Below are 21,064 nucleotides of genomic sequence, written 5' to 3'. Positions count from 1 at the left end.
ATTGGGTGGAGCTACAGGCTATGCTTCATGATTGTGTGGGCTCACTGGCTAGGCTGCCTGAATGGGTGAGGGCATAGGCTGTATTAGTCAATTGGATAGGGCCATTGGTGGGGCTCTGCTGCTAGATGGAGTTATAGATCTGGTTCCGTGGATCATCTGAACCATAGGCTTGTCACCCTGGCTATCTGGGTTCTCTGGATGAGCTTTCTAAAGGACCAGGACTGGCTGGCCAGGATGGCTCAGTGGTTGTGTGTGGGAGTGAATCCTGGAAAAACTATGTTAGAATATAAAATAGGGATGACAGATGATAGATGATCATCTATTTATAATCTCTTTTGATGACATATTGTTGCCCATTACACAAATTCCTCATCTTGCTGTGACAGTTAGCACATGTTGGCCAGACCTGAAGCTCTGTTGGAGTAAACTATCTCTTCAGCTAGCAGGCTCATCTAGTATATTCCTAGTTTGGTCTTGCTGAGAGAACTCTGCATAATCTTAGTTCAGGCAAAATGGGGGGCGGGGGTTAGGGCAGTGGTCTGTCTACCAACAGGGACAGGGGTCTCTCTTGCAGGACAGTGGGTTCAGAAGGATCTAGAGTTCAGAGTCCTCAGGTGCATCTACTTAGAAAGCCCCATTCTGAGTTTCAGGGCTTGATGTTTTCTTTATCAGGGTTTGGGCACAAGAGACCAACCTGAGCTTAGAATTCAGTCTTCTCTGAAGTTCTATCATTCTTTTTAAAAAATATATAATCCTCACCCAAACACATGCTTAGACAGAGGAAGAGGGAGAGAGAGACAGAGAGAGAAACGCTATCAGTTGCCTCTCATACACATCATGACCCAGGACTGACACATAACCCATGAGGCAAAACTTTCTCTGCACAGGAGGATGCTCAACTAACTGAGACACTCAGGGTGGGCAGAAGTCCGTCATTCTTAAAATTAGGGCCTGCACCAGGCCTTCCATATTGTGTACCTTCCAGATGCAGGTGGTAGTTAATATATAAGCTTGTCATGTACTCTTTTTGACACTTTAAATGAGCTTAGAAAGAGCCACCTAGCCAGGCTGGTATGGCTCTGGTTGAGCGTGGAGCCATGGTTCAATTCCTGTTCAGGGCATATGCCTGGGTTACAGGCTCAATCCCCATTAGGGGGTTTGCAGGAGGCAGCCAATCTATGATTCTCTCTCATCATTGATGTTTCTCTCTCTCTCCCTATCCTCCCCTCCCTCTGAAATTAATAAAAGCATATGTAAAATAGTTTTTTAAAAAGAAATAGCCATCTAATCACACAGTTCTTATAGTTACTATTTCTTTGTAAATGTTAGACAATTGCCTCTTCCCCTATATCTCATTCATACAGGTGAATGTGTTTTGCAACTGCACTGTTTTAGTACCTTAGGGACTAACAGTATTCCATCTGTTGCCAGCTGGCAAGACAGTGATTCAGTTCAGAACTCCATGCTTAGGTCTGGCTTGCTATACCATAATGTGAAGTTGGGTTCCCTAAAAGCAAAGCCTGAGACAAAGCCTCTTTTGTCAGTGATTTATTGTGAGAATTTTCTTGGGAGGAGAAGGGATAAGGGAGGCAGGACACTGTGCTGGGAAATGCTAAGTAAGGATGTGGTCATAAGTGGAGACCAGCTCTAGCCTGATTCCCTGAGGAGCACAGGAACATGAATCACTCACATGATTGGTTCATCTTTGGTGCTGGGAACCAGCTCCCAGGACAAAGAGATTTAACCTTCAGGTGAATATGCCTCCATTTGGCCCAAAGAAATACACTGGGGAGAGATGGCATAAGCAATCAATACACATAACACCAGGGATAAGAAATCTGCCTGAAAGCAAGATTTTCCAGGGTATCAACAGCATACACTACACTAGTGAACTGTTCTGATTTGTTTACTGAATGGCAAAGATGTCTTTGAAATTCTTCTTAAATTCCTCTTCTGTTTGGTCTGAGTCATTGTGCTGGGGAAAAAACACACAGACAAAAATAATGACAATATCAGTGTCATTAGACAATGTGCATTGGAAAATGATCAGAACTCTTGTTTTAAACACTTAAGCTACATTAAACAGAATAAGTTTAAAAACTCAAGCAGCTAAGCCCAGGCAGTGTGGCTCTGTGGTTGAGTGTCCACCTATGAACCATGAGGTCATGGTTTACTTCTGGTCAGGGCACATGCCCAGGTTGTGGGCTCAATCCCCAGTGTGGGGCGTGAAGGAGGCAGCTGATCAATGATTCTCTCTCATCATTGATGTTTCTACCTCTCATTCTCCCTCTCCCTTTCTCTTTGAAATCAATAAAAATATATTTAAAAACAAGCAAAAACAAACCCACAAAAACAAAACAAAACAAAACAATAAAAAAATCTCAAGCTGGTAAGGGTAACTTTTGTTTCCTAACAGCATCATTAACTCTTGTTGTCTAGACAGAAATGGGAAATCATTACTATACAGAGGACTCTCAGTCATTGGCTTTGGGTTGTTTCAGTGAGAGTTAGAAAAGTAATCTAAGGTAACAATCAAATATTACAGATGTACAATCAGTGGTCTTCCTATCACATTGTCAATTCTATTCCTCTCTGGTGATATGTTGCTGTATACGGTTCATTTACATGCAAAGAAATCTATCTGCAGTTTGGGGCCTCTGAGAGGTCTGATTGAGTGTATTTGGGGAGAGGTAAGAAGGATAACATGACTTTAGGAAGCAATTTTCTCCTTAGGTTTTGAACAGGGAGGACACCACTGTTCTCAATGGTCACCTGTCACCTATGAGGAGAGAAATGAGCTCTCAGGGGCCTGAAGTCTGGTTGCAAGGATAACTCCTTATTCACTGTTGCTCTCTCTGGTGAGCTTAAATCCTCAGTTTAAAAACCCAGTCACTTCCTGAATCCTTCCTTGTATAGGCTTGTCATAGGATGAGGGAAACTCTAAAATCACCCAGTACCAGGAAATGCAGGCAGAGTGACTCAATGAGTAGAAAATGAAATGGAAGCAGGGAGAGCCACTTACCTTAGGATCCTGAAAGATGTTGTTCACTTTAAGCACAAACTCCTCCACTTTGGAATAACATTCTTTATTTAGACTATCCTTGATTTCATCCAAGTCCTTAAGTGTCTTTAGGCATTGAGAAGCCTTTTGAAACTGAAGAAAAAAATATATCAATAGGAGTATTACTGACACAGGTCAATGTCTGTCTTTTGTGGATTCCATAAAATCCAGTGGAAATGCAAGGTAAATAGAAAAACAGTTCACATGCTCTCCCTCCCATGGGCTTCATATCACAGATCCCACAGTGACCATGTCAAGGTGGGGTAATATTAAGGAGGCTTGTAATCATGGTTTGTTGTTCTTACTCACATAATTTTCATGTGGAATATTCGGAAAAATGTTGCTCTCTAAATGGCAATAGACCTTTAGGAGGAGGAGTTCACATTTCTGCAAAAGAAGGAGATTGTGAATGAAAAGCAGCTCGGAGAGAATGAGCCCATATGCATGCCCAGACAGATGTATGACCACAGTAGTCTTCTGGAAGTTTCCCTGAACAGGGATTGCTCTTGGACACTAACATATAATAGCTAAGTTATTTTTCTTCTTTTTCTTTCTGCAACCAGGTTCTGGTGAATTTTCAGTGTGGTTGAGGGTTGAGGCATGGTCAGAAGAGCAGCTTAAATGCCATGCTGTAACCCTTTGAAGCCCTTTCCCTCACCCATTCCTGATTGACTTCTCATGTGAGCAGAAAGGAGATGTCTTGGGTCAAATTCAACTCACTAACTTCTCTTCTGGCACCATCTGTCTCTCCAGGACTTCAGATTCACTGTAACACTGCTGACTTCTTGAAGACATTTTTATTGTGCAGAAGGTACATATCCAACCGATCCTGTAATGAAAGGTGTAAGTAAGCAAGGCAAGCCCCAGAAACACCTCTATTCCCATGGCTGCCACTGACCTCCTTTCAGGAATGGCTGATAGGCACAACCAGGGAATGAGGGGTCACCTCCCAGATTCTCTAGGACTCTCATGTGAAAACATGCTCCATAGAGTAGAAGCAGCAGTTTATTGGGTGGGAGATGGTGTCTGGGTGAGTGCATTGTGAGTGTGCATGGCAGGAAGAAGGTCCATAGAAGGAGAGGGGTGTGCATCTCACAAACCTCTTAGGATCCACAGGTGGGATGTAACAGTCTTTATGAAAGAAGCTGAAACAACGACTGCAGTTGAAGAGCTTTCCTTCATCCCCACAGATCTTGCATTTCTCCACTTTATTCAGCTAGAAGATAAAACAATGTCTGTATCCCCAGTGAGACTTTGAAGACTAGCGCTGTGGGAATCTGGAACTCATTGCCTTTGTGTGAACCTGCATGGACAGTTATGTGCTTCTCCCTGAGCTGTGAAGCAACTACATGGAATGGAGTTTCAGAAAAAGAACTCTTGGTCTGTGGTGAAGTTCAGTAGGAGTGGCCTATGTGACCAGAAAAGGTTTTCCTATAAAACCAGAGTCTCTAACACAGAAAGATCAGCTACAAAAGAGAGGGTGAATTTTGTAAAATTGTGAACCATTGTATTATCTCGCAGATAAATCAAGGTCCTGGAACAAAATTCATTTGCCTGTACCAAAATCACTAAAATGATGCAGGGAAAGGTGGTTTATTGAGAAATTGATAAGATTGAATAAACTGCTAAGACAGTATTCCTGTTTTCTTGGCTTGCCGGGAGCCGGCCCATGCTTGCTGTTTCAAGGGACCTGGCATATATGGCATACTGTTCTTAATATGTTTGCTCACCTTCTTGGCACTATGTGTTTTAACCAAGGTCTCTGAGAAAGGTTGTTTCCCCAGGTGGGGATTTTCCCCTGAAGTTAGGGAGGGAATAAAACCTCTTAACTAAGTGCCAGGCGGGTAATTAATCACTTTAACTACGAACAATCGTGCTTAAGCTACATAATCTTTACTCCCTGGAATGAAGATAAGAAACGCCCTAACCTTTGTAATAGAGATTGATAGGATTGAATCAACTGGTATAAATACAGATGCAACAAGACAGCAAGAGTCAGAACTTAGAACACAGAACTTAGAACACAGAACTAAGAAGACAGAACCTACACAGAACTAGAGACAGAAGAACTTCGCTGGAGAGAACATGGCAAGAGATCCTGGACTGAACCTGACTACAGAAATGGGCAAGAGAACCTGACTAGAACCTGGTGACTGAACCTGGCTGGAGAACCTGGACAGAACCTGGCTGGAGAACCTAGCAAGGGAACATGGCTACAGAACCTGGCTGGGGAACCTAGCAAGAGAACATGGACTCAGAACTTGGCTGGAGATCCTGAACCAGAACTTCACTGGAGATCCAGACCAGAACTTGGCTGGAGATCCTGGCTAGAGATCCTGGCTAGGCTGCTGATCAACTGAACGCTGTCTCCGTGTCCTTCCTTCTTCGCCGACTCCGTCTACACCTTTGGGGACCCCTGGACCTGCTGGGGTTGGACCCCGGCATCTGGCGCCCGAACAGGGACCCCTAGGTAAGCGCCCTGCACTCGGGACGGATAGGACTCCACCGTATGAAGAGGGTGGATAGTCTTCGCCGACTCCGTCCACACCTTTGGGAACCCCAGGAACAGGATTCCCCTAGGTAAGGCCCCCCCCCCATTGAAAACCCCCACACTCAGGACGGATAGGACTCCACCAGGGTGCTACAGACCCCCCTATAGAGGATAAGTAGGGTAAGAAGGTGGATAGTACAGAACTTAGATTGAGAAGATGTGCCATACTGAGTCCAAAGAAAGAAGACTCTGTATTGATCCTTAGATTGAGAAGATGTGCCATACTGAGTCCAAAGAAAGAAGACTCTGTATTGATCTTTAGATTAAGAAGATGTGCCATACTGAGTCTAAAGAAAAAAGACTCTGTATTGTTCTTTTAACACATATGCTTGCTAGCAGAGGAATTAAGGTTACTCCCAGTCAGACAGAACGTTTTATACAAGAAGTATGTCCATGCTTTTCTGAGGAAGGAAAGGTAAATGTAAAGGCATGGGAGGAGGTAGGCCCAAGGAGCCTTATCCTTAACCCCACTGCAGCCTTTCCACCCCAGGAAAGTGCAGGATTGGCAAGCTCTCCCTGGGGTGATAGATCAGGACTCAGGTAATAGCGGAAAGCGCCAATCCTACTCTTAAAGTGGATACAAGAGAGCATTTGGGTTTTTTCTTTTTAATGCCTGCTTTTAAAAAATAAAAAAGGGGGAATTTGCCGGGAGCCGGCCCATGCTTGCTGTTTCAAGGGACCTGGCATATATGGCATACTGTTCTTAATATGTTTGCTCACCTTCTTGGCACTATGTGTTTTAACCAAGGTCTCTGAGAAAGGTTGTTTCCCCAGGTGGGGATTTTCCCCTGAAGTTAGGGAGGGAATAAAACCTCTTAACTAAGTGCCAGGCGGGTAATTAATCACTTTAACTACGAACAATCGTGCTTAAGCTACATAATCTTTACTCCCTGGAATGAAGATAAGAAACGCCCTAACCTTTGTAATAGAGATTGATAGGATTGAATCAACTGGTATAAATACAGATGCAACAAGACAGCAAGAGTCAGAACTTAGAACACAGAACTTAGAACACAGAACTAAGAAGACAGAACCTACACAGAACTAGAGACAGAAGAACTTCGCTGGAGAGAACATGGCAAGAGATCCTGGACTGAACCTGACTACAGAAATGGGCAAGAGAACCTGACTAGAACCTGGTGACTGAACCTGGCTGGAGAACCTGGACAGAACCTGGCTGGAGAACCTAGCAAGGGAACATGGCTACAGAACCTGGCTGGGGAACCTAGCAAGAGAACATGGACTCAGAACTTGGCTGGAGATCCTGAACCAGAACTTCACTGGAGATCCAGACCAGAACTTGGCTGGAGATCCTGGCTAGAGATCCTGGCTAGGCTGCTGATCAACTGAACGCTGTCTCCGTGTCCTTCCTTCTTCGCCGACTCCGTCTACACCTTTGGGGACCCCTGGACCTGCTGGGGTTGGACCCCGGCATCTGGCGCCCGAACAGGGACCCCTAGGTAAGCGCCCTGCACTCGGGACGGATAGGACTCCACCGTATGAAGAGGGTGGATAGTCTTCGCCGACTCCGTCCACACCTTTGGGAACCCCAGGAACAGGATTCCCCTAGGTAAGGCCCCCCCCCCATTGAAAACCCCCACACTCAGGACGGATAGGACTCCACCAGGGTGCTACAGACCCCCCTATAGAGGATAAGTAGGGTAAGAAGGTGGATAGTACAGAACTTAGATTGAGAAGATGTGCCATACTGAGTCCAAAGAAAGAAGACTCTGTATTGATCCTTAGATTGAGAAGATGTGCCATACTGAGTCCAAAGAAAGAAGACTCTGTATTGATCTTTAGATTAAGAAGATGTGCCATACTGAGTCTAAAGAAAAAAGACTCTGTATTGTTCTTTTAACACATATGCTTGCTAGCAGAGGAATTAAGGTTACTCCCAGTCAGACAGAACGTTTTATACAAGAAGTATGTCCATGCTTTTCTGAGGAAGGAAAGGTAAATGTAAAGGCATGGGAGGAGGTAGGCCCAAGGAGCCTTATCCTTAACCCCACTGCAGCCTTTCCACCCCAGGAAAGTGCAGGATTGGCAAGCTCTCCCTGGGGTGATAGATCAGGACTCAGGTAATAGCGGAAAGCGCCAATCCTACTCTTAAAGTGGATACAAGAGAGCATTTGGGTTTTTTCTTTTTAATGCCTGCTTTTAAAAAATAAAAAAGGGGGAATTTGCCGGGAGCCGGCCCATGCTTGCTGTTTCAAGGGACCTGGCATATATGGCATACTGTTCTTAATATGTTTGCTCACCTTCTTGGCACTATGTGTTTTAACCAAGGTCTCTGAGAAAGGTTGTTTCCCCAGGTGGGGATTTGCCCCTGAAGTTAGGGAGGGAATAAAACCTCTTAACTAAGTGCCAGGCGGGTAATTAATCACTTTAACTACGAACAATCGTGCTTAAGCTACATAATCTTTACTCCCTGGAATGAAGATAAGAAACGCCCTAACCTTTGTAATAGAGATTGATAGGATTGAATCAACTGGTATAAATACAGATGCAACAAGACAGCAAGAGTCAGAACTTAGAACACAGAACTTAGAACACAGAACTAAGAAGACAGAACCTACACAGAACTAGAGACAGAAGAACTTCGCTGGAGAGAACATGGCAAGAGATCCTGGACTGAACCTGACTACAGAAATGGGCAAGAGAACCTGACTAGAACCTGGTGACTGAACCTGGCTGGAGAACCTGGACAGAACCTGGCTGGAGAACCTAGCGAGGGAACATGGCTACAGAACCTGGCTGGGGAACCTAGCAAGAGAACATGGACTCAGAACTTGGCTGGAGATCCTGAACCAGAACTTCACTGGAGATCCAGACCAGAACTTGGCTGGAGATCCTGGCTAGAGATCCTGGCTAGGCTGCTGATCAACTGAACGCTGTCTCCGTGTCCTTCCTTCTTCGCCGACTCCGTCTACACCTTTGGGGACCCCTGGACCTGCTGGGGTTGGACCCCGGCATTGGCTAAAGGCTTCCTATGAGTTGAAGGGCTTGGTAGGGATTTCTGGACTGTGGATTCTATATCTGAAGGGCCCCTGAACCTATGACAGTGTCTTTGAATTTGAAAGACCACAGGCACAGATGACCAGTTTGTGCCAGGGAAGATATAGCTCCTTGGCACTAGAACACCTCTTCTAACACTTAGAATCCCTTAGGCTCCATTGCTGAATGGGCAGAGAAAGTGGCAATTGCATTGTTTTATAAACAGAATAGGGAGGGACTCCCTTAAACAACTGGTACTGGATTTCTTACCAGTCTTAATATGTGGCCTTTAACCATGTTTAATTTCATTTGAAGAAGATAAAATTTGACAGCATTTCCATCCAAATCCTGTGGTGTAACTTTTACTCATTGAACCCAACCAAATTTATAGAGCAGATATGAAGATACACTGTGTTAAATACAATCATATGTATTCATGAGAAATAGCTGGCCTGTGACTGAGCCCTATCCTAATCAAGAAAATGCAGTGTAAAGACTAACATTAAAGTTCAACATTATGTGCTGCAGTGACATTTGGTAAAATTGAGAAGGCCTTGAACAGCCTATCTGCAAGTTCCCTTCCTGAATCTGCTCTCCTGGATAAGGTCCCACAGCTAAACAATGCTCCTTGTCAAGGGGCCACGTGTAACCCTGCTCAGCCTAGAATACCAAGCTTTAGTTCCCTGTCAGCCATGGAATTATTTAAACAAGCATGCCATAACTTCCCAGGGAAACCAGGGCATAACCCACCCTCCACAGCCCCTGGTTGCTCCCTCTGTTCCTGAGGGCAACCTTGGTGAGGCCTGCATGTCTGGCACTGCCCTCCTTCCTTGGTTTAGGAGTATATGTGACTAATACACATTTGCCAATCCATCTGTCCAGTGACAGATGCCATTACTTGCTGTCCCCCAAACTGTGTGGTAGACATCCCTCCCTCACCAATGGGGTGAAAAGGAGGTGATTAAAACAGGAAACCCCTTTATTCTTTCTTTTAAATGAGAATCAGCATTTACATATGAATCAGGAACTATCAGGAACTATATTTGTTCCTGGTTGCTTTCCTGGTTCTGCCTTCTGAGAGAACCCAGAAGATTCTGGGTTGCTCTATAGATAGAAATATCTTGTCTATCCCACTGTCTATTGGAGAAATTCCTACCCTATTGTGACCATCTCAGGTGACACAAATGAGACTCACTTGGGGACTTGACCCCTATTGATGACAGTGTCCACTTTTTTCTGCCATGACCATTTCTCCTTTCTCCAAACACATGGGGTTGGTGCCATTACTCTCCTAGGTATAGTCAATCAGCCTCACTGCTGTATCTGTTTCCCTTTTTGTCCTCTCCTCTTCTAACACTTAGAATCCCTTAGGTTTAGATATTTGGCCATTTGATTGCCCTAGATAACCAAATGACTCTCAAAGCTGCAGTTACATTGCCATGTTTCCAGCTCCCAAATGTCCAGCCTGTCTTCTGCATTTGTGCATATCCATATGCTCACCCAGCATCTCCCCCTGGCCCCTTAAAGCACACCCCAAACACATCCAGGCAAAACAATGTATTATCCTGTCCCAACACCCACTACCTCTTCTTTCCTGGTGCTTCCATTTCATAAAATATTTGCCTTTGACCACAAACCTGAGAATTCATCCTGGGTCTATATTCTTACTTGTATTCCAAATGCTACTATGCCCACTCCTTTTCACAGTAACAGTTAAGCTTGTTTTGTTAGTTCCATCTCTGTAGGGTCCACTGTGTACAGGGATGCTGAGACCCTAATGAATGGTTTCACCTTAATGCATAGAGAAAAGTGTTCTGTTTCTCAAAGTCTGTATTATATCTCTGTTAGCAGCACACAAAGATTACAAATGTCCATCTTGAAGTAAATGGGCACAGTAATGTGCAACATAGCTATATTGTTTCTCTTCATGCAGAAAGTAATAAAAGATGAAAAGTCACTCTGATTTAGGGTGAAAATTCTTATCTGGGGAGAATCAGGATTCTGGTCATTTATTTTGATTTAAAAAATGTCCATATATGAGAAAGTGCAAAGCTCAAGGAACATCTTGCCAACAGCTCCCATTCAGTGTTCCAGGGAATCCTGAACCACATCCATAATGGAGATTGACACTGGGTCTAACATGGAGGCCCAGGGCCATTTTCCTTCTACTCATTGTAGGCACTCACAGACTGCTATCATGATTGTCCAGAGATTGGTAACCATCTTCCCAGAAAATCAAGGAAATAACAAATGTAATAAGTACACAAGAATCTTGCATCTCTATCAGTAATCAAGTCTAGGGCCTTTTCCCTTTGGTTCTTTGTGTCTTAGCTTGGCTGTACATTTGAATTTTCAGAGGCGAGTATATAAAATACTAAATTCCTGGTCCCAACATCATAGATGCTGAATCAAAAGGCACAGGTGTTAGTATTCTCCTTAAGCCATAGAATGAGTAAGTTGTGTATCAAAATCATCTGGAGATATTTTAATAATTCTAATGTCCAAGTCATAACTCAGAATGATTTGATCAAAATTTTATCTAGAGTGGGATCAGACAATGTTATTTTTCAAAGGTCTTCAGGTGATTTTGTGTGCAAAGTATGGGACCTGAGTTGAGATTTAGTTTCACACATGTGATTATTAATGCATGAGTATATTATAAGCCAATGCTGAATTGACCTGTAATATCTCTCCTAGGAAAGATTATTAAGAAGACTGAGGTTACTTGTTAGAACAATTGCCTTTTCCTCCCCATGGAGTCTTGATCATGGGTAGTATAACATGAACTCCACCACCTCCAATAACTCTCTAGGGCACCCGTCAAAAGTTAAAATGAATACAAGCTCCTCCTTAGACCAAGTCAACTTTCGAAAGTTCATCCCCATTTCCTTTTCATCCAAATCCCAAGATGGCACCTGGCTGACTTTTCACAGGAAACTGACTATTGGGTATAACACTTACATTGATCTTGTTTATTCATTAGAACAACTTGACTCATTACCTTCAGGCAGCCTTGGCTTTTATCTCCACCCAGGTCAGAGAGGTCATAGACAAGGGTGATCCACTCAAAAATGACCTGAGAAATGGTCATGTCATTGCCTGCTTCTCTGGAGAGCCTGGAAGACCCTGCTCCCCATTAATTATTTCTCCATGATAAACAATGAAGTTGAAACAATTCTTGAGGTCAGGGATATTATTTCAATCTTCTGTAATGAACATTGGGCATTTTTAATGCATTAAATAATTGCATAGTAAATGAGTATTGTTTCACTTAGGAAAAGGGATTACTTGCTATCTTTTTAGCAAATACTAGCATAAAACCAATAATAATTCTGGCTGAGTATTTCAGATAATTTAACAATACAGCAGCTATTACCAGAAAGGATATGTGGCCCTCATCAAGAGACAGGAAGCTGTCATGTGGTGCCAAGTGTGACACTAAAGTTTTGAGAAATCAAGACTCCATTAGCAAGAGAAGTTCTGGGGGGCACAGATGATCCTCTGAGGTAGTAATGGGTCCTGAGATCTGACACTTTGGGTCACTTCAATTCTTCATCGAGGAGACACAAAATATAGGGGCAACTGAATCTTGTTTCTGCAAAGTGTTGTACCCATGAATAAGGATAGAACCTGTGGGTTGGAAGTTGCCAGCTCTTTTAGGTACTCCAGATTGAGTAACTCTATACACATAGAGAATGATAGAGACACTACTATTTAAAGTAGTCACTGAATAAATAAAAGAATAATTTATCTTCAGTAAACCCAATGGGTATAATGTGCCAAGGACTGGTGGGCCAAAAGTCCTAGAATATCAGATAATCTAAAGGCCTAGACAGCTACATGTAACCTAATGTACATTCTATGAAAGTCTTGCATGGTCATTTCTACCTGGAGTATATGATAATGGCACTTTTCAACCCCCCCCCTCCCCCCGTTCTTAAGTTCTAATTCATACACAATCTTGAAAAAACTATTACTTTGTCCTGAAGTTACACCTCACATTATGTATTTTGTTTGTTTCCTCCATAGTCTTCTTCCATAGAGGGAGAAATCACTTTCATAGATAGTCAGGAGGTCTGCAGAGCCCTGAGGTGGAGCCAAAGGGTTGGCATAAAAATAAGGAATTTTCCAGGTCAGCACCTCATGTAAGACACATCAATCTCCCAAAAGCTCCCTCCTAACAGCACCATCCTTAGGAAATATTTCCCAATAATTTTGCCTGAGAGAGAATACTGTATGTCTATTTTATGGCAGGAATGGAAGATGCTGTAAAACAAAAGCAGAAAAGAAATATGCTTTTAGTTGCCTATCTCATGAAATAGTGTATGGTTTCATATATATCCCAAGATAGACTCAGTACTAAACCTGGTTCATCTGGATGATGGTGATCAAATTTTGCTTCATCAGATTTTACTAAAGTTAGAAAATAGTAACCTTTATGAAAAATATCTGGTCTGAATTAAAGATGAGCCTGTGACCTTATTAAGAAATATTTTTATGTATTCCATAATTATGTCTGCTTTTATAACTTGGACACCCTGACAATATCTGCATCTATAGCTAAAACTCAGCTATGAGATCTATTTTGATGGCTCTTTATTTTCCTCATCTCAAATGGTTTACCATTCAAAGATGACCTTGCATTCAACCTAATGTTCAATGGAACAAATCTGAAGGCACATACAAAATAAAATAATTAATTAAATAAAATGAAGGGAGGAACCAGGAGAAGAGGCAACAATGTTAATTACAAAACTGAGAAACCATAAAAAAGATGCTATATCATATAAAATGAGCTATGTAATAAGAACTTGTATATTTTCTCCTTAGTTTTCATTGTCTTAGGAGATGTATGGGAAAACATATTGCTATGAGAGATGTCTGAAATTTTGGTGCCTATCATTTCTTCTAAGACTTTTATGGTTTCATATCTTACATTTAAGTCTTTTATCCATTTTGAGTTTATTTTTGTGTATGATGTAATTTGGTGGTCTAGTTTCATTTTTTTGCATGAACCTGTGCAATTTTCCCAACATCATTTATTGAAGAAACTGTTTCTGTTCCATTGTATGCTCTTGCCTCCTTTGTCAAATATTACTAAGCATAGTGGCTTGGGTTGATTTCTGTTCTATTCCATTGATCTACATTAAAACTAAAAGCTTCTGTACTGCAAAAGAAACCATCAACAAAATAACAAGAGAGCCCACTACTTGGGAGAACACATTTGCAAATGATACATCCAATAAGGGGTTAATCTCTGAAATATATAGAAAACTCATACAACTTAACAAAAGGAAGACAAACAATCCAATTAAAAATATCAAATGACCTAAATAGACACTTCTCCACAGTGGACATATAGAAAGCCAAGAGACATATGGAAAAATGCTCAAAGTCACTAATCATCCAAGAAATGCAAATCAAAATGATAATGAGATATCACCTCACACCTGTCAGAATAGCTATCATGAATAAATCAACAAATGACAAGTATTGGAGAGGTTGTGGAGAAAAGGTAATGCTAGTACACTGCTGGTGGGAAAGCAGACTGTGCAGCTATTATGGAAAAATAGTATGGAGTTTCCTCAAAAACTTAAAAATGGAACTCCCACTTGACCCAGTGATCCCACTTCTAGGAATATATCCTAAGAAACCTGAAACACTCCTCAGAAAGAATACATGCATCCCCATGTTCATAGCAGCACAATTCACAATAGCTAAGATTTGGAGACAGCCTAAGTGCCATCAGAAAATGAGTGGATTCAAAAGCTGTGCTACATCTACACAATGGAATACTACGCTGCGGTAAAAAAGAAAGAGTTCTTACCATTTGCAACAGCATAGATGGAACTGGAGAGCGTTATGCTAAGTGAAATAAGCCAGTCAGAGAAAGATAAGTATCACGTGATCTTACTCATATGTGGGATATAATGATCAGCATAAACTGATGAACAAAAGTAGATCCAGAGACAAGGTAGCACTGAACAGACTGTCCAACCTCAGAGAGAAGGCAGGAAAGTGGGGGGGGAGGTGTTTAAGAGATCAACCAAAGGACTTGTATGCATGCATATTAGCATAACCAATGAACATAGATGCTGGGGCGGTGGGGGCTTGCCCTCAGGGGTGGGAGTTGTGGGACGGTCAATCAGGGAAAAAAGAGACATATGTAATACATTAAACAATAAATAAAAATTCACATATGAAATTATCATGTAAAACAACCTAAGTGCTCATCAACAGATGAGTGAATAAAAAATGGTGGTACATTTACACAATGGAATACTATCTACACTAATAAAAGAGAAAGATGCAAATTGACCATACCTCAGACACACTTCCCATTGGCTAATCAGGTCAATATGCAAACTGTCAACCAAGATGGCGTCCAGCAGCCAGGCAGCTGAAGCGAACAGGAGGCTTGCTTGCTCCAGTGATGGAGGAAGCCAAGGTTCCCCGCCTGCCACTGCTGGCCTCTGAGCTGCAGTCTAAGAAACAATGTTGCAATTATAGAAGCTAAACAAGCTCCAGAAACCTGCTTTCAGCCAGCTTCAGCCTCAGAGCTTAGAGCGGCAGTGATGGCAACAGTGTTTCAATTATAGAAGCTAAACAAACTCCAGATACCTGCTTCCAGCAGCCAAGGCCTCAAGCTGGAGCCGGCCTCAGAGCTAAAGCCGGCTCTCAGCTCCAATGACAGCCATAGAAAGTAAATAAATCCCAGAATAAAAAAAGAAAAAGAAAAAAAGGAGAGGCTGGGAGCTTCAGTTACCTACCAGCCTGAAAACGGCCCTCAGCCCCTCACCCAGATTGGCCAGGCACCCCAATGGGGACCCCCACCCTGAAGGGGGTGAGGGCAGCCTGCAAACAGCCCTCATCTCCTCATCCAGGCTGGCCAGGCACCCAAGCAGGACCCCCACCCTGATCCAGGACACCCTTCAGGGCAAACCAGCCGGCCCCCACCCGTGCACCAGGCCTCTATCCTATATAATAAAAGGGTAATATGCAAACTGACCCTAACAGCAGAGTGACTGGGAATGACTGGTCACTATGACACACACTGACCACCAGGGGGCAGACGCTCAATGCAGGAGCTGCCCTCTGGTGGTCAGGGTGCTCTCACATGGGAGGAGCTCTGCTCAGCCACAAGCCAGGCTGATGGCTGCCAGTACAGCGGTGGTGGTGGGAGCCTCTCCTGCCTCCTCAGCAGTGCTAAGGATGTCCGACTGCAGTTTAGGCCTGCTCCCTGCTGGCAAGTGGACATTCCCCAAGGGCTGCCGGGCTGCCAGAGTGATGTCTGATTGCCATCTTAGGCATAATCTCCCAGGGAGTGGACCTAAGCCAGCAGGTGGTCATCCCCTGAGGGGTCCCAGACTGCTAGAGGGCACAGGCCCGGCTGAGGGACGCCCCCCTACCCCCCGAGTGCACAAATTTTTGTGCACCAAGCCTCTAGTGTGGCAATAAAAAAGAAAAAACTCTTACCATTTGCAACAGCATGGATGGACCTGGAGAATATTATGCTAAGTGAAATAAGCCAGTCAGAGAAAGATAACTATCACATGATCTCAGAACAGACTGTTGAAACTTAGAGGGAAGGCAGAGGAGGGTGGGTAGGAAGAGATCAACCAATAGACTTGGATGCATATACAATTGTCCTTTGCGACAGACAATTGGATGGTGAGGGCGTGGGGTGGTGGGGTTGGGGGGATGGGATCACGCTGGAAGAGGTTAATGGGGTAAAAAGGGAGATTGATGTAATACTTTCAACAATAAAGATTAAGAAAAAGAACTTGTATAAAGTAATAATCACCTTTTTCTTCATGCCACCTTTTCCTGGAAGTTCAGGTAGATACTGAAAGAGTTAAAGATCCAAGTGTATGGTTAGCCTGTGTTTATGTTTTGTGGATCTGGCATTTCAACCTCCTCCCAAATATTTCTACTTGAATGTTCCACTTTCAGCTCAAACCAAGATGTCTAAATGAGAACCCATCTTCCCCTCCTCAATGTGCTTCTAGAATTCATTAATAGTAGCTGGAAAATCCTCCTTAGATTTTTTTCCTTTTCTTTTGTGTTTGTTCTTATTTACTTAAGTTTTCATTTCCTTGACAACCTTTTTGACAGCTTTCACTTCCGTTCCATTCCCACCAATGCCACTCAAGTTATTTCCTCACACCAGGGCTGCTCAACTGACACACACATGTCCCACAGCTATTGAGTGTCAGATACTCTGCACAGTGTTGGGCAGACAAAGATGTATAAACCCTAGAGGGATCTAGGAGAGCAAGGGTTTGCATGAAAGGATAAGTATAAAACTGAGAGAAGGGCCTTAATAGTGTGGTCAGGGGGGGCCAGGGAAGGGATGACAAGGCAGGTCAGTCAGTGAATATTCAGAGAGGGGTGACATTGGAGCTGAGAATTGTAGGTTCACTATAGTTGTCTTGGGCTGAAAGACAGTGAAGTGATTAGTGGGCCCCTTGTTGTCTGAGATACTGTTTCAAATATGTCATTTCATACCTCAGGAGACTTCCCTGGTTCTGCATTGTCTATGCTATGAGTTTAAAATCCTTAGCCTGGCATTAAATCATCCAAACCCCACCCCCCCAATTGATGGATTATGCCTCATCACACACAATCCATCTACCTCAACCTGTGGAGCCAGGTTAGTCATGGTTCTGGTTTTTACACCATTCTTTCTCTTGAGTGCCTTCTGACCACTTGTTTGACTGTAGATGGTCTCCTTTCTTTCAGTGGCTAAAGTTGTCTGCAAGCACCTCCATCAGAAAGACCTTTCCCTCCTCTAGTCTCCTGCCCCAACCGAGACCCTTTGACAACATCAATGTGCTGTCTTGTACTGACTTATGAGTGTGGGGTTCCTCCCTCCAGGACCAGGATAATGTTAGGGGACCTCAGGCCTATAGCCATGACTCAACATATATTTTGTGAGCAAATAGTGACCTTTTCTTCTAATACAACAAGGAAAGTCACTGGAATACCTCTTTCAGGTTTTTTAGGGTTGTCCCACCGCAGCACACGCTGTTCTTCCAGTTACTTGATTTTTCATAGCCTCCTGCAACTTCAAATTCCCTGGGGGTGTACCAATTTCCATCCTCTCTCCTTATACACTTCACCGTGGCTCCTGTAAGACCAGGATAAGTTGATCCTGAAACATCCTTGTCCTCAGAGCTCAGACACGGGATCTACAGCCACCCAATTTGGGTTCAAGATCACTAGCAGAAGAGTGTGGCCTCACCTTTTATACTTGAGAATCCCCAAACCCAGCCCATAAATACCATGTAAAGAGATTTTCTACTTTGGAGTGAAATCTGAAATGGAGGCCCTGCCCTGCTGCTCTCAATGACACTAAGGCAACATCTGTGCCCTGTATTACGATGATTTCCTTCCAGTTCAATGGCATTATTGGGCTGATATTTTTCTTATGTGAAATCATGGATAACTGACTTTAAAGTAATTGTGAAATATTATTCAGTGGAAAATTTTACTTATATATAGATAAAATAGATAGTCATATACTTAATAACATTATTCATTAGAGAAAAGGAAATAAAAACCTCATTTAGATACTACATCACACCTTCTAGGATGGCTGTAATGAAAAAGATAGACAACAAGCAGTGTTGGTGAGGATGCAGAGAAATAAGAGAACTCAGATTTTACTGGTGGGAATATAAACTGGTGCCATACTGTGGAAAATAGTTTTGATTTTTCTCAATAAGTTCAACATAGAATTGCCATATAACCCTGCAATTCCACTCCCGAGTATTTAGTGAAAAGAATTAAAAAAACAGGTTCACAAAAATCTTTATTCAAAACAGCATTACTCATAATAGTGAAAGGGTGAGAAAACCTAAACTGATAGATAAATGTGTTACTGTGTCTCCACACCATGAACTATTATATTATCCTACATAATAAAAGCGCAATATGCTAAGTGTCTGACAGATTGTTCCCTATGATGCACACTGACAACCAGGGAGCAAACACTCTGACTGATAGATTAGCTTGCTGCTGGGGTCTGGCTGATTGGGACTGGGCGAGAGGGTTGGACATTCCCTGGAGCCCTCCTGTGGTCCCTTCCTGGCTGGCTAGCCAACTTCCCACGGTCACTCCCCAGCCCACTGGCCCCCATCGGCCCCCATCAAGACTGGGCGACATGTCCCTGTTTGGCCCTAATTGTGGGGCAGGGCAAGGGACCCCACTAGTGCACAATTTGTGCACCGGGCCTCTAGTTTGACAATAAAAAAGAATAAAGTATAATGCATGATATATACATATGAACCTGGAAAACATCATGCTGAGTGAAAACCAGTCACCAAAAGGCACTTGTTATATGAGTCAATGGATATGAAATATTTAGAATAGGCCAGTATATAGATCATAAAAGAGATGAGTGGTTGCTTAGAGCTGGATGGTGGGGTGAGGTGGGAGTGGGTATTGACTCCTGAGAGAACATGGTGTTTCCTTTAGTGGGGCACAAAACTGTTCTTAAATTAGATTGTAATGATGGTTTTATAATCTTGTGAATAAACAAAACAGAAACAAAAAGCTCAACAGTGAATTCTACACTTAAAATGGTGAATTACTAGTATATATGTGAGTTATATCTCAGTAAAGCTGTTTAAAAATAGTTTTGATGCAAACATATAATTTTTTCACATACCCACATTAAGATTAATCTGATATGGGGTTCATCATAATAGACAACTATTGGAAAGCTTTATAATGTTCAAATCAGAAAACATTTTACAGTCATTATGTACATTGTCTCAAAGTCACACGAGGAGGCAGGTTTTTAATTATTATCCATTTATTAGATGAGAAGTTTCAGGCTCAGAAAAGTCCCATTCTTTACTCAGTCACTCTTGGAAGAGCTGAGGCTGGGACTCAGGTTTTCTGATTTTAAATTTTGTGAACTCCTCACAACAACAAACACCCTGTCTTGTTGATGATTTCCAGAAGGGGTATAGGACATGAAGGTGGAAGCTGATTCAAAATAAAGTATGCAATATTTTCCACCCACAGACTGACGTTTCTGCACTTCTCTTTGGTTCCTTGGGCATCCTCATGGATACATCCACCTGGAAGTGAGCACTTAATATGCACCATTTCTTAAAGTGTAAAAACATCATCTTAGAGATCCCTACCTCTTCTCAAGACAAAACTGGGGCCCCAATTCCTTAAACAATGGGTAATTTACATGGGTAATTCCATTACTTTTTGTGATTCCTTCATGGAGGGCTTATAAGTGAAAGTAGACCTTGAATCTTACCTCGTTTCAATTTTCTCTTAATTAACATGCCCACCATCTCCCCACAGGTCACAGGAAGTATTTCAGCTTTAAAATCCACAGTCTCATCTGTGCGCATTTTTGTCCCTGAAAGAGAAGATTCTTCATTGTATCTCATTTTACAACTGCACAAATACAACTTCCTCCCAAGTTGAGATGGTTTCTATAAAGACATAGGTGTACTTAGGAAACTTTATCTCACAAATCTTCAGAGTTTCAAAGTCTTTCTGTCAGTGGCATTTTTGATGCACAGCAATAGAATGCTTACCTTCATCCCTCCTCTCAAATCTCACACAATCAGAATGCCTTAGCAAAGTGCTACCAGGCTTCTATAAAACTGTAGTAACTCTCAATGCAGTCATCCCCTCCCCTGATTCTTTCATGGCAATGAAACAAACAGCTGCTGTCAAGTTCTGAAGGAAGGTCTCCATCTATGCTCTTCCAGTGCAGTTAGGTAGCTGGAGACAATATCAGAGACTATACTTGTATCTCCTCGTTTGAGCTCTGACTTAGGGAGAGGATAGTAATGAGTTAACCCTGAAGATAGTGTCTACCTGCTATTCATGTTCTCTACTTTGCCTCATTTGTCCCTCACATCAACTTTCTCCAAAGCTAAAAGAGGAGCTGAGGAAGCTCAAGAACAATCTGCAAATTGCATGACTTGCTGGGCCATTACAGTCTCACAATGGTGTGTCCTTTATAAAAGGCTACAAGCAATGCTCTGAGCATCTAACTCTATGACCTCGTCTCTTCCTATCCACACACTTCTCTATTATGGGTATTTTGTCACTGAAGGCAGCTTTCCCCAATCTAGGCAGAAAGGGATCAGCTCCTTCCTGCATTGTGATAAGGACAAGAGTGGTGGGGAATTAATGGCATTATATAGACCAATTGTTGCAAATCTGGATTCTGTTCTGACCATTGCTGGTGAGGATGCATTGTTCTTCCCACTCTTCAGAGTGCCTAGAGATTTTGGTTATATTTTTGAAATGCCTTTGCCCCTGCTTGTATCTGACCCTTGTGGATAAAAATTCTGAGTGACAAAAGGAGATTATTAGAACGAATGATGAGGAGATGAGGTTACAGCCAATGGGATGGTACACAATATATTCCCCCCTCCATATTTTTGGTAGTGAAGGAAGAGCAAAAGATCCAG

General features: G+C 42.7%; 3 protein-coding genes across 11 annotated transcripts in view; all 3 read right to left on the bottom strand.

The window, feature by feature from the left end:
- The window catches only part of LOC118661411 (nuclear body protein SP140-like protein), a 280,649-nt gene that overhangs the window by 68,801 nt on the left and 190,784 nt on the right, over positions 1–21,064 (bottom strand). The gene's annotated exons all lie outside the window — the stretch shown is intronic.
- On the bottom strand, positions 1,534–14,989 carry LOC118661416 (nuclear body protein SP140-like protein). The gene is made up of 6 exons (XM_036319519.1): positions 14,934–14,989; positions 4,162–4,277; positions 3,782–3,890; positions 3,371–3,448; positions 3,023–3,154; positions 1,534–1,975 (listed from the first exon to the last, which is right to left on the bottom strand). Exons 1-6 carry the CDS (start codon positions 14,949–14,951, stop codon positions 1,907–1,909), a joined length of 522 nt encoding a protein of 173 aa, XP_036175412.1. The 5' UTR covers positions 14,952–14,989; the 3' UTR covers positions 1,534–1,906.
- LOC118661414 (nuclear body protein SP140-like protein) overlaps positions 16,436–21,064 on the bottom strand; it is a 93,311-nt gene continuing 88,682 nt past the window's right edge. The window contains exons 12-13 of one of the 3 annotated variants that reach the window (XM_036319517.1): positions 19,891–19,995; positions 16,436–16,455 (exon numbers count right to left, since the gene is read on the bottom strand). In XM_036319517.1, coding sequence (XP_036175410.1) covers positions 19,939–19,995 — 57 coding nt within the window. In that variant the 3' untranslated portion in view covers positions 16,436–16,455; positions 19,891–19,938. Of the gene's footprint in view, positions 16,456–17,602; positions 17,740–18,669; positions 19,700–19,890; positions 19,996–21,064 lie in introns of those variants that run through there. The other 2 variants (XM_036319515.1, XM_036319516.1) reach the window with 2 other exon arrangements.

This window comes from Myotis myotis, unplaced genomic scaffold (genome assembly GCF_014108235.1).
Source record: "Myotis myotis isolate mMyoMyo1 unplaced genomic scaffold, mMyoMyo1.p scaffold_m19_p_8, whole genome shotgun sequence".
Lineage (NCBI taxonomy): Eukaryota > Metazoa > Chordata > Mammalia > Chiroptera > Vespertilionidae > Myotis > Myotis myotis.
This window is presented reverse-complemented; position numbering and strand designations above follow the sequence as displayed.